At 39.1% G+C, this 13632-nt stretch overlaps 2 protein-coding genes across 12 annotated transcripts in view; one reads left to right on the top strand and one right to left on the bottom strand.

The window, feature by feature from the left end:
- Positions 1–7689, top strand: part of LOC103713953 (symplekin) — a 33390-nt gene extending 25701 nt beyond the window's left edge. For 4 of the 9 annotated variants that reach the window (XM_008801015.5, XM_008801014.5, XM_017844463.5 and 1 more), the window contains exons 21-27: positions 166–261; positions 348–428; positions 508–579; positions 3656–3700; positions 5071–5154; positions 5239–5342; positions 7016–7689. In XM_008801015.5, coding sequence (XP_008799237.4) covers positions 166–261; positions 348–428; positions 508–579; positions 3656–3700; positions 5071–5154; positions 5239–5342; positions 7016–7136 — 603 coding nt within the window. In that variant the 3' untranslated portion in view covers positions 7137–7689. Of the gene's footprint in view, positions 1–165; positions 262–347; positions 429–507; positions 580–3655; positions 3701–4401; positions 4500–5070; positions 5155–5238; positions 5343–7015 lie in introns of all 9 variants that reach the window. The other 5 variants (XR_015967754.2, XR_015967760.2, XM_088702382.2 and 2 more) reach the window with 3 other exon arrangements.
- A 3501-nt stretch (positions 7690–11190) lies between these two features.
- LOC103713952 (uncharacterized) lies at positions 11191–13379 on the bottom strand. 3 transcript variants are annotated; one of them, XM_008801013.6, is made up of 4 exons: positions 13206–13379; positions 13002–13091; positions 12650–12898; positions 11191–12535 (listed from the first exon to the last, which is right to left on the bottom strand). In XM_008801013.6, exon 4 carries the CDS (start codon positions 12367–12369, stop codon positions 11518–11520), a length of 852 nt encoding a protein of 283 aa, XP_008799235.3. In that variant the 5' UTR covers positions 12370–12535; positions 12650–12898; positions 13002–13091; positions 13206–13379; the 3' UTR covers positions 11191–11517. The 3 variants fall into 3 exon arrangements, with proteins under 3 accessions (XP_008799235.3, XP_088558513.2, XP_089780166.1); XM_088702387.2 differs by lacking the exon at positions 13002–13091 and having other exon boundaries at positions 13206–13271; XM_089924040.1 differs by lacking the exon at positions 13206–13379 and having other exon boundaries at positions 13002–13105.
- Between the last annotated feature and the right edge of the window lie 253 nt (positions 13380–13632).

A 13632-nucleotide genomic window follows, 5' to 3' on the forward strand; every position in this document is an offset into this window, starting at 1 on the left:
CCATCTTATCAGTAGCATGCTGTCCTCCTTTTTTTCTTCTATTTTTCCTTTTATTCTTTCTTATATGGATGTTTTATCTTGGTTGTGTGCTTGATGCTCCTTTTTAGGATCTTATTCATAGGGCGTCAGCATTCTGGACTCATTCGTATATATCTTTCATGGCAGGGTTCAGCTCACACAGGTCCAGCATTAACACCTGCTGAAGTATTGATTGCAATTCATGATATTGATCCTGAGAAAGATGGAGTTGCACTTAAGAAGGTATTTTAAGTTTGCTTTTTAATAGCTACATTTTCTGTTTTAGAAAAAATTTAAGCCTTGGCTAATGAAAATGGGAATATCTTCAGATAACAGATGCTTGCACTGCTTGTTTTGAGCAAAGAACGGTATTTACTCAGCATGTTTTAGCAAAATCCTTGAGCCACCTGGTATGCAAATCATCAAATGTGAATCTTCAGCTCTCAGCTTAAGATAATATTTTACATAATACTAGTGCTGGCTTTTCAGGTTGAGCAAGTTCCCATTCCTCTACTTTTTATGAGAACAGTTATCCAAGCAATTGATGCTTTCCCGACTCTGGTAACTTCCCTTCATATCTTTTTTCTTCCCCTTTTGGTTGGAGTGAAATGTTTTTATTAGAATGGTTATGATCAGCTTAAAGGGCAGTAACTTGATCATGGCCTCATAGTATTAATATCAACGAGACCATTGTTTATTAACAATAACTATAGTTTGAGTATCCATTCTAATGTTTTAGATGGTTTACAAAATCCAGTACCTTGTTTCCCCTGTTTTCCCATGAGTTTCAGATTAAAAGTGAACCATATAGCAGATTTATTACATATATTATTCTCCTTTTGGCATTAAATTCTCTAGGTTCCACTTTCAATGGGTCTAGACCGGGCTTGGGCATAGGTTTTCATTTATTCCACTCTCTGCTTGATATCTGATTGTGGTGTAATTGATGTCATTTGTTTTGCATTAATGGGTTTCAGTCATCCCTACCTGACTGATCTGATTATTATTACTGTAATATTTTTAAATTGTTTAATGTCTCTATCTATACAACATCTCTTGTCTGAATCTTCTACATATGCTTATAGCTACTTACCTACATGCATGCACACACCCTCACATTATGCATGTGTACATACGAGCGTGAATTCACCCATGAACATAACCACGAGACATTTTCCCAGCTATTTGGAGTCGCCCTTTACAGATTTCTTTCACCAAGCGTTGTATTTAGGGAATATGAGGATGCCAATGCCATAGCATACAGTAGCATCGAATTTGGATTGATTTCATAGTCGTGCTTTTCATGACTTACTGTTAAGCTAACATTATGTACACATGAATTTTTTCCCTTAATTTACCCCTTTGAAAAGACAAGTGCTGTATGCATGTGTATATGTACACCATGTATATAATTGAGATTGTTTTTAATATGGGAATGAGTCTTATCTTCACATGGCATAATCAACTCGATTATGCCCTGTAGTTAAATTATGTGGTGAGACACTAAATTGACAATTCACACCATTCATCATCATCTAGAACATCCAAAGTGCTTGTAAACACACTTTCAGATATTTTTGAGATGCACTACCAGTGTATCAAGTGATCATTAAATTAACCTTTTGCTTATGATAGGACTTGGAAGATTCATTTTGATCTATGATTGGTCCGAACCATTTATTTTCATCTACATCTTAAGCTACATAAAAGTATGAATTACGTTTTTGTTGAGAAAGATTATGGTCTATTAGATATGCTTCAGTTCATATAAGGTATCGGATTTTAAAAATGTCTGAATCTTGATGTCTCGCTCCTCTTGAGTGCCACATGCCACTTTCGTTCTCCTGAATACTGGCCCATGTCTTGCAGTCCTCAGCTCTCTACTTCTAAAGGCAAAAACTATCATGAGTGCAGGAACCTTCTCTGTTTCCTCCAACTTCTGACTTTGGCCTTTGACCTCCCCCACCCTGCTCAGTCTTCTCATGCCAAGTAATCTCTCTTCAACTAATGAATCCAGCCTTCAGCATCATATCAGCTGCTTGAGCTGTACTCAGACTAGCTTTGGGTAAGCTTATGAGGCCCTTGCCCAGCCACCATGAGCTAGGGTGCCAGAATTTTGAGCAAGGTGGTATGGGCTTGGCAGTTGGCACTATGATTCTGTGCGAAAGGTTTGAGACTTGGTGGGACAAGAAGTCTTGGCTTGGCTGCTGCAGGAGGTTTGCGAGTGGTGTGGTGGTGTGAACAGAGAGACAAGAAGTGGGAGGTATTTGGAGGATGGAATGGATGTCTTAGATGCACATCCAAAATGTTGATGATTTATTTGAGTCAAAATCTACCACCATGTAGACCTCATCAATGGGACAATTATGTGGGTTTTTTTATTCTTTGATTCAGGGCTTTTATCCTTTAATTCAGCAGTCGTCTTGCATAGATCAGTTAATCTAATAGAGCAGTCTTTTTTGTTGGGAACGTTATTCATACTTTAAGTAAACTATAATTCACTAAGTTTGTGCATTCGACTTAAAACAGCTGCGACCAGATCAAGGTAGGATTGTAAGAATAACCTTTGCCAAACCTACCTGGAGCCTCACATAGTGCAAGGGAAGATATTCTGGTTTGAAGTGTTCTTGGAATTAGGCCATGTTTGGTGTTGCTTCTCCTTTTTCACAAAGTTGTTCTCAGAAAGGAGAAGCCAAAAGCTAGGTTTTCTAGTTTTTCCTAAAAGCACTTAGGACTTGTTTGGTTCACAGGAGGGATTTTTTCTCACTGAAATGTTTTTCTTAGGAAGCTGATGCTTGGGTATATGATGCCTAAAAAAATAGTTTTTATATGTTTGGTTAACCATGAAAAAGTAGCATATTCCAGAGTGGCTTATGTTTGGTTAAGTATCTATTTTTCTAGAAAAGTTATGTAAAATATCTGTTATGTCCTTACTAAAGGGAAAGACCTTATCCCACTCTATCTAAAAGCTTAAGAGCATTTTTGAGAAAAACAATTATGCCAATTCTCAGCCGGTGGGAATTGGACTTTTCCATATCCCACGTGGGTTTTTCTTTCACATAAAGTATGAAAATTTTATTCCCATAGGAAAGCTACTGTCTCATTTCTCTCCTTTGAAAACTTCAACCAAACATGAGACTTTTCTCCATTTTTTTCCGTTAACCACACTTTCCCCCCTCTTCCCACGAAACCGAGTCCTCATTTAGCTTATTCTTCTAGAAGCACTTTTCGGATATTGTTATAAAACACTTAGTTTTTTTCAAGAAGCACTTTTGTGCTCTAAAATTTATATAAGTTTTTTTTAGACAAAACCGAACACACCCTTGGAGAGTACACAAGTGCTTTATAACTTATCGGAGGAGCGTATGAAACCCAAATGATCCTAGCAAAAGGCCACCAGACCCTCATTTGAGCAGTCCTGGCTCTAGAGTTATATCAGCTTTTAGTGAATTGTTGGGTTTGTTTTTGTCTTTCATTTTATATGAATGAAATTTTCATGATAATTGTGTCCATATTTTTAATTGTTGAAATCTACTGCAGAAAAGAAAGATTATCTATGCATTATGAGGATCATTTTTATTATATTTGTGCTGATTGGGATAGCTTTTTATTTGTTTGTTGTCTTCACACTGTGCAGGTTGATTTTGTTATGGGAATACTCTCAAAACTTGTAAGCAAGCAGGTATTAAGTTCATTGTCTTCTGGCATACATTGTCATCCTTTTTATAATTTCTTTTTATCTGGTCTTTTGATCTGTTTATTTCTTCTAAATGGTTTTGCTATATTTGTTCCAATTTATTACAGATTTGTTTATTAGAGTTAAATAGTAATTCATGGCTCCCTTATGTCCAGTGTCGTCGTGGATAGATTTCGTTCTCTGCATTTTCTTCAAGCTAGATTTGTTGGATACATGCACTTTTCATCATACAAGCTTGAATGGCAGAATATGATGAATTAGCATTTTTCTCGGTGTTTGAGATTTTCACAAGATGCCAATATTGTTTTCAAATTCAAGTAATATGATTTTGAATTCATGATTTGGAAATTTAAAACTTGATTTGCTTTTGAGTGCATTGCCAATGCATATTAATAAAGTAGAAAATATTAATCCAAATGTTGTTTTCTAAGTCATATTTAACTTTGTCCTTGTTTTAATCACTTGTCCACCTGTCGTAATTGCATTATGCGCCTATTGTGAGCCCTCCCATTTTGTTTGCCATACATCTAAAGCTATATTCTTATTATTGTTTAGGTTTCTTTGACACGTGGTAGTCACATAATTCTTAACAATTGCTCTTCTCCACTTTATCCACCCATCTTACATTTTTTAGGGGTATCATGATATGCCTTGCTAACTCGCTCATACATAAAATTTTATTTTAGTTGTCTCAAGGTATCTCTCGGTCAACAACTAGGTCTGATATGATCATTTCTGCAAATGTTGAATCCAGTACCCTGCCTTCATTTCAAGGAATGACAATGTATTCTTCTTTGACCAACTTTTTATGGTTTACTTAAAACACAGTTCTTGACTGTAGCCATAGCCTGACATATGACGAGTTAATAAATATCATTTTGGTTTGATGGCATATATTGATTGCTGATGCTGGCATGAGTATAAATGATACCAGCTATCATTTATATTGCTTGTAGCTTCAAGCAGAGGAGTTGGTCATACCTTAAACTACTAACAGTAGATTCAAAGATCTACCTTCCTGTGCTTCAATACTATACAGAATGTTGAAGTTAATATTTCAATTTTCACAGCTTAAAGGTCCCCATGTGAACTCACATTTGAGAGTACTGTGAACAAAGATCTATGTGATCTTAAATGGTGATATCATGAACTCATGACTTTTGAAGTCTATGGATCTTTTTTTGTTGTTTCTTGTCCATTGTGTCAAAAAAAAGACGAAAGCTTAGTAGTTTTGCGCAGGCTTGATAAGATATATTTTAATTTTCCATTATATCTTATTATACCTTTACCATTATATCTTATAACACCATTTATAGTACTCAGTTTTTGATTTTATTTGATTATCCTTTATGCAGATCTGGAAGATGCCGAAGTTGTGGGTGGGTTTTCTGAAATGTGCCTCTCAGACACAGCCCCACTCCTTCCATGTCCTACTGCAGGTGTTTGTTGTTTGTTTATCATGTCTTGGATTTTAATATTTTCTAGTTTACTGATATATACAAATGCCAATATGGTGCTTGCAGTTACCTCCGCCACAGCTTGAAAGTGCTTTGAATAAATATGCGAACTTACGAGGTCCTCTTACTGCTTATGCTAATCAGCCAAACATAAGGAATTCGTTATCGAGGTAATTTAAAAATATATTTTTTCCTGAGATATTGTCCATGTGCCAGTAACTTGTATGGTGATGAGTTTTTGACAAATTACTAATGAGATTCGCTGATCTGAATGCTTTGAGTGCTTAAACTGCTGTATTAGTCTCTCGAACATCCTGCAGATCAGTTGTCTAAAAAGATAAAATAAAATGAAAACTGCTTACCTGGCCAACCCCCATCATGATTCCCTAGGCCCTCTTTATTGCTCAAACCCCTTAGCTTTTACTTTTGACCACCGGGAGGTGCTGCTGCTAGGAAGTGGCACCAGTAGGAACAGATTCATGCCACAAAAAGTTTGCAAGGGAGGGGTTGCTGGAAAATAGGGTTTTCTTAGTTTTCTTAATTTTCTTTTCTTCTTCTGGCCTAATCGGCTAGGGTGTTGACAAGGTCTCTGGACACCAACCACTGGCTCCTGGCAACGAAGGGTATGGAGAAATGAATAAATAGATGGCAGCATCTCTTCATTTTTTTTGTCTTCATTCCTTTTCTATTTGTGAATTTTCCATTGTTTCCATTCCCTTCCTTTCTTGGTCTGTATTCCAGGTTAGATTTTTTTGTGGTTTTAGGGTCTCCTTTCTGAATAAGTTGTGCAATAAGCAGGAGATATATTTTTTTATTTCTTTTTTGGTTTTGTGTGTATATGTGTGTGTTTATCTTCTATGGAGAAGACCACAAAAATGCAGAGCTATCATATCTTGCGATGTACTTCTCTATTCTAAATTTATTTGGAAGAATATCATCCTTCGTGAGTTTTGAGTAGATTATCCAGTGTAAATAATTAAATTATTACTGTTTAATACTTTTTCAATATTTTTACTATTTTATGTATTTATTTATTTTTTTATTTATATCATAAGACAATGGGTCGATCCTAAATTGACCCGTGATTAAACAATTCACCTGTTACTAGGGATGGCAAATGATCTGAACAGCTCAATCTCAGCTCAGGCTTGGCTTGGAAAAAGCTTGGTTGGAAGCTGAATAAACCAATATCGAACTGGCAGTCTAAGCTCAATTAATTTTAATTTTGAGCCCAAAATTGCTTGATTAAGCTTGGCTCCATTACGCTTGGAAATATATCATCTGTGTGCATACATATATATGGATGTGTGTAGGATACAGTTGTAATGCGCACAAGGTATAAAGATCTCTCTTTACGCTCATTATAAAAATTTATGATTCAAGTAGCAAATTGAAAATCAACCATTGAATGTAATTTTTGAGTTCTAAGACGTCTATGCACAAAAAAAAAAATAAATCTGAAGACTTCTTCTTAATGCATCCAGTTTTTCAAAACTTCTAATTTTGAAACAATACTGATGCATAGACTAGGGATCTCTAAATCACGTAATTTTTTACACATGTTTTAAGTTATTTAGATTACATCCAATGGTTTAGAATTTTTGCAACTTGGATCTTGGAATTTTATAATGGGTGTAAAGTGAGGCATTTACACGTCTGTATTATATGTATGTATGATGTTGGATGGATGGATGTTCCAGGATCTAGAATCCAACATGAGACACTTGAGTTTATCCTACCTCTGAGACAAACGCTAAATCGCATTATGTTTTTTTCTATTCAGTTTTACCTAGATCATTAACCGATGCTTGTGTAACATTCTCATTGATTGCTTTGAGTGCAGGCAGACTCTCAAACTTTTAGGTCTTGTCAATGAACAACAGCAGGCCCCAAGATCGTTTACGCCCACAGCATTGCGCACATCGGACACAAGCTCATCTGTTCATGGTGCAACCCTTATATGATATGTATGGTTCTCCGTTCCTAACACATTCACAGACGAACTTGTAAATGGCCTTGCCCTGCTGCAATGACATCCTTCGGATGAGATATCCCAAGGCCGGTGGCCTGCAAGTATGGCCGTGCTGTTGCAGGAGGTAACAAACAACTGGGCGTCAGAAGAGGTGAGAAGTGGACTCGATCGACGCCTCTAATCTTGGGCTTGCATTCAACTCCTAGGGAGAGCAACAGGTTAGTTGGTTGGTGGCTAGGGCACTCGCTGGAGAAAGAATCATGGTGTGCTATAGCAGAAACATTTTCTAGTGAAATCTAATGGTCATCCTCTTGTATTAAATAATTTTTTCATGGAGTTATGGTCGCTAATGAGAGGAAAGGATAGCCTGCCCGTGGATTTTTGGAATCTAGTATGACCTTGCCCGCATTGACCCTCCCTTCACTGTTGTACTAGGTGCTTTGTTTCCAATGTCGTCCATTGTACCTTGATTCATTTTTGTATTCTTTTTATTTAGTCATAATTAGGTGGTTGCAATTGTAAATGAAAAGCTTTGCGTTTGCTAACTTTAAGATCATTTGGCTGGGGTTTGGGCTTTCTTTGACGCCTTTTATACTCTTTCTTCCAACGAAAGAAGTGCTTGAATTTTTCTTATCTTTTGTGTGATTTGTAGGCTCCTTATGGTAAGAAGATGGAAAGCTGTCGGAGTAGAATCTTCTTGCAATAAAAAGCAAATTTAAAACAAATAATATGAAAATTAAGGATATTTTTTCTGGAGAAGGCCAATACTTTTTTTTTTATTAGGTAATGTAAAGCTACTGGAGCAGGAAAACTCAACTTCAGTGAATGCTTTTGAGAACTATTGGCAATTTTTCTGGTTCTTCCTATTGCTAAGCCGGACCGTTTAGATCGGCGCAACACGATAGAACGGTTGGCCAGAAAGAGCCAGCTCGGGACGATTTCGGCCAGCTGAAGTCACTGAAGTGGAACATTCCGCACCAAAAGAAGAAAAGGATGGTTGTCGGCGTAAGGATTTCGGAGGCTATTGCTTCATGGATCCTTGTCGGTTCAGGTTGACTCTTGTTCCAAATAATGAGTAAGCGCGTGGTGGTTGTGCGTACATGATGCCCTACCAAGTGGCATACACCTCGTTCATAGGCTTGTTGACAAGCTTTGATGCCCTGCATTATTGATTTTTCTAGCGTGGCTGCAGATGATGAACTTCGACTTCTGCTTGCTGCTCTTAATTGAGTCGAAGTTTTTTTTTTGTTTTTTGTTTGCCTCGCATCTCCACAAAGCTTACATCGTCGATCACTTGAGCAAGCTTCAAATATTGATGATCGAGCCCTTCAAAACAAACACTCGATGTCTCTACCAATGTGTCATGAGTTTGAGGAGAGGTATGACAGGGAGAAATCCACCACCATGTCGGCAATTCTAGCCGGGGCAAGGGAGGCTGGTGGATGTTCTGACCGGCGCGGCAACGCATCGGTGCCCACGATGGAAAATGACGGAAAGTTTGACCGCGATAACCGGAAGCAGCGAGTAGCATTTAGACTGTTCGAAACTAGTACTTGCAGCGGACGAGGATGGCACCGGGGTTGAAGCTGGTGGTGTTCATGTAAAGGGAGCGAGCCGTCGTTGTTGAAGCTGCAGTCGACGACGACGATGAGCTTTTGGTCAAATAGGGAGGCTGAGAACCTTCGTCCAATTCTGAGGTCTAAAATTCAAGAGGTCTTACTCAAGCGTTAATTTTTCTATCACGTCGGCTGTATGTGATTTGGCACCAATAACCATATTCCTAGATGTCGATGTCTAGTGATTTGGGAGCAACAATTTCGAATTTTGAAATGTCAATCACCGATATGAGGATGAACGGACTTTATTTATTTATTAGAACATTATTTAAGTTAGTTTAAGAAGTGAGAAATTTTGTACCATTTGTTGATATCAATTTTGCAATATCTATTGTAAATTTGTAACATTTCTGTATTTAATGTCCATGCTTTAGAAAATCAAATCCTAACAATAAGTGGGACATCCTCTCACAATAACAACGCATATGTGTCCAGGGAGTAAGTGCGGCACAACAGCAAAGCAATAATTGAGATGTAAAGATTCTAGAAAATTTTGTAAGAAAAAATTTGAAAAAAAATTATAGTTGATGACTGGTTTAAAAAAAAATGAAATTTATGGAATTAAGCAATCACCCCGAAAGCACCTGCTAATATTTTAGATAGAAAAGAGAAGTAAGCAAAAGTTGAAGATTTACAGCCACATTGTAGTTCTGAGAATTATGGACTAGAATATTGAGTTGCCTGCTAATTAGCTGGTCCCTACAGCTTGCAAAAAGATTTGTTGTCTCTCGTTGCGGCTCCCAGAAGGCATGGGGTGGACAAAGAAGATTTGCGTCTTGAAAGATTTGGTGCATCGCCAAATCTTTCATTGCATAATAAAAAAATGCTTTAGCTCAAACCTTTCTTTTCATTTTTTAATGAGAATGCAAAGAATTTCATTTCCTTACAATATCTTAACTCAATCCAACATAATGATCGATGAATTTTTTTGACTTTATATCTACATGCGCTGAATGCTAGCAATAATATATCCCCAGTATATTTATTAGGTTGGGATAGATGAATACCAATATTAATATTTATTAGTTTCCAATGAAAATTTGAAATGAGTTTCAATGGTCTCCACACCACAACAAGCCAGGAAACGGGACAAGATAGGGTGAAACAGTGGTTAAGAGGGACAAAGGTCTGCTTCTTCCTGATTTTTCAGTTGGAAGCAAGAATAAATTGGTGCCAGGATTAGTCCAAGTGTCCAACCATAGTAACATACAGACAGAGGCTGTACCTTTCGTACGAACGAATGATTTATTTTTCTTTGCACAAATCCACTCTTGGATGCCTAAAAAAAGTTTGTAGTGCTTTGAGATGTGCACATGGCACGATACGATGGTCAACTTCCTAAAAAAAAGAAAAACCAAATCATTCGTTCGTGCATGCGAAAGATATAACCCATACCATACCTCACCTACGCCCAATATACATGATGAACTTCTTGTAAGTCAGAGGTATCCCATAGCATTTTACTGCATCCATTCTGTAATTAAATTATGTTTATCTAAAGATTTAGCTGCTGCGCTGGTTGTGACACGGGGCAAGAAAATTGGAACAGACAGCATGACAGATAAGGTACAACGGAATTAGTACATTATATATCAATACATTTCCGAATTAGCAAGGCACATACTTATAAAAAAAAAGAAGACAAGGGCGACGCTGATAACGAAGATGAGGCTGATTGCGAGCGAGGGATGGACGGTTTGACGGTAGCGAATCCGGGAGTAGAAAGAATGGGCCGGCGGCAGCGGGACGCCACCTCACCATGCTAGGTAAATGTCATGTAGACGTGTTACATATTTAGCGTGCACAAGGCAGCCATTTACGCGTAAAGCTCAGAACTGCATGAAAGGATGTCTTACGAGTTCTTCGCCTCCTTTAATGCTTATTATTTCGAAGAGATTCTTTGGACATGTTGTATATCTATCCTTCCACCGCTGTATAGTATTTTATCTTTTGACTCTGAGATTAGTGTGAGGAGTCAGTTTATGCAAAAGTCACTGCTGCCTACCATATGGTACTAGGATGATGGTGGGGCACGCGCGAATTGGTGATCGAGATGCCAGGGGGGCCTAGTAGCAAACTAAGCTTCGACCATTGCTGTATCTTACCATCATATGGCATAAATTTCGGGCTACCAGCGGGAATTCTAAGTTGGAACAATGATTAACATGCATGGTCTCAAAGACCAGAACGTTACCTACTAAATATCTCTTATTATGTTTATATAGAGGAATCTTTTATCTGTGATGTATAACTAGCTACATTACAAGCTCATAAAGTCAAGAAGTCGAGAAAAGCAAAGCTGATAAAGAAAACAGGGATGGACAAAAATCAGCTCTCCAGTTGAGCCGGCAAGGAAGAACACAGACTAAACACATCCCACCAACAACAAAAAAAAAGAAAAGAAAAAGAAACATTTCGTGCATGATTAAATAAGTATCAGAGACCATAAATGATGAATAATTAGAGAATAGAAGTCTGAAGGCAATGTGATTGGGTGAGAGATCACACAAAACTCCCTCGGACGGCTCCCAAAGCTCAAGGAAAACCCAAAGAAAACCTCTCCCTACCCAATTCTCATGCAGCCAATACACAAAACATCGTACAATTCTTTTTTATTATTAAGAAAAAACTACAGAACCCAAACTCAGCAACCGGTTCGAGAAGAAATACTATCAAACTACGGAGGCATGAAAATTTTATGATGGACGAATAAGAACGGAACTCTTTCCTAAACTGCAAAACTTTTACCCAGAAAAACTATGGATCCAAGAAGGAGAAATCTCCTCCTTCCAACGGCTGCGCCCACAATGGAAGGTCTTCGAGTCCCAGCAAGTCCTCGCCGAGTTCGCCCAGAAGGAAATCATCAGAACCAAGCGAGTCGAGCCCGAAGCCCAGGTCCGGAATCTCAAGCTGCTGGTCAACGAGCTCGCAAATCGGCTTCTCCTCCACCACCTCCTCTTTTGCCACCGAACAATTAATGGTATCCGCCACTGCCTCTTCGACCAATTTATTCTTGGAGACAGAGACATCGAGAACAGAGGAAGGGGAGGGGGCGGAAAGGGGGGCCTCGGAATTCTCGGAGACGGAGGGGCGAAGGAGCCGCTGCTTCTCCTCCTGGAGACGCCTGGAGGCGGCCTGGTAGGCGTCGGACGCCGCCTCGGCGGTGTCGTAGGTGCCGAGCCACAACCTGACACCTCTGATGGGATCTCTAATCTCCGCAGCCCATTTCCCCCACCGTCGCTGTCTCACTCCCTTGTACCTGCGAGTAGGAGTGCAAGAAGAGTTGATGGATTTGAGGGTTTTAGTCTTAAGGGTTTTGAGGGTTCTGGGGATCTTAGAAACAGGGGTGAAAGAAGTGGCTGAGGGGAAGGAAGTGATGACGATATCATGGATTACACGTTTCCTATTCTTCTTTGGTACCAATCCCATCGTCATCGTCCCCATCTCTCCATCTTCTTCGCTGGAAGAAGAGGAGTCTGTGGCATCGGGATCGCTGAACAGCACCCGGATTTTTCTTCTGAACGGGACCAAAACTCTCGGATTCTTCTTCCCACTAGCTCGCATCATCATTTTATCTTCCATAAGGATTTGCCTTTGAGGACCCGGCATCTCTTATCTTCTCTTTCTCTCCAGCCCAACAAATCAAAACTTGAATAAATAAAAAAAACAAATAGGAAAAAAATGCTTTTGTATGCTGCCCTGTCAAGTGAGGCCTCTTCTCAAGAACAGAAAGAAGAAATACAGAAATCCAAAGTATTTCACTCCGAATCCAGCCCTGCAAATCCCAAATCCCAAATCAGGAATTGTCTATTAACTTAAATACCAATTAAAATCCTTTTTTAATCTGATAATTTTTATTATTGGAAAACAAAATATTCTCTTTCCATACCGAGAAGATTTCAAACGCATCGAATCCGTTTTCGAGCCCTCCAGTTGGATACGAGGACAAGAGGGAGCCGAGAAGGACGGGAAGAGCAAGCCACCGGCAAAAACAGAGCGAGGGAGCGTCTTCAGAACTCGGCCGGTAAAAAGGAACACGATATACCAGACACCAGCCGCCGACATAAATCCACTCTCCTCTCCCTCTCTCCGCTATACGAGACACGAGCAGCTTCCCCTCTGCTCTGAGTCTCGTTTCCTGAGGCCCCAAAAAGAGGAGGAGAGAGGTTAGAAAATAAAGTCTTATACCAAACCATGGATGCAACAGCGGAAAAGATGAGGTAGCGGCATGGACGGATTACAAGTTGTATGGCTCTGATTTCTCTCCTTCGGTATATGACAAAGATCTATCCCTTCGTTCCCTCCCAGAAATGGACCTCCGCCGCTACTCTCTACACTACGGCCCCAACGAATACAAATAGTTTTAAATATCTTAGAATAAGATAATCTAAAGGCAAATACTATTTAGAAAGAAATAGCAAGGCGCAGAAAGACTGCATACGGACCTCTTCGGCTTCTGTAATCCTTCTGCCTTCTCTTCCGGCGATTTTTTTTTTTTTTTCTAGTCTCCGTCAAATGGAGTAGAAGAAGATGCATGGAATAATATAAAGAGGAGCGGGTCTAGAGCTTGCATGGGTGCATGGAACACATGACATGATGCTCATGCCGCATGCATCAATGGCGGTTACCAAAACGGTGCGGGCTGCTTTAATTCCTGCCCATCTTACTCCTACCTTAATTCATGTGTCCGCAGAAGAAATTCCTGTGCGTGTAAAAATCCGCCGTACATGCTGGTAACGTGGAAAAATAAGAGCCGTTCGTGTAGAATGCGGTGGTTCGGAGCCGACCCGCACGGAAATTTCTATGCGATGTACGGAAGTTTGAGTGGTTCTATCTTAATTAACTTTTAACAACGGTAAATATAAGCAACTT

This window comes from Phoenix dactylifera, chromosome 1 (genome assembly GCF_051530095.1).
Source record: "Phoenix dactylifera cultivar Ajwa chromosome 1, Ajwa_hap1_PhDact_Kaust_v1.1, whole genome shotgun sequence".
NCBI classification, from domain to species: domain Eukaryota; kingdom Viridiplantae; phylum Streptophyta; class Magnoliopsida; order Arecales; family Arecaceae; genus Phoenix; species Phoenix dactylifera.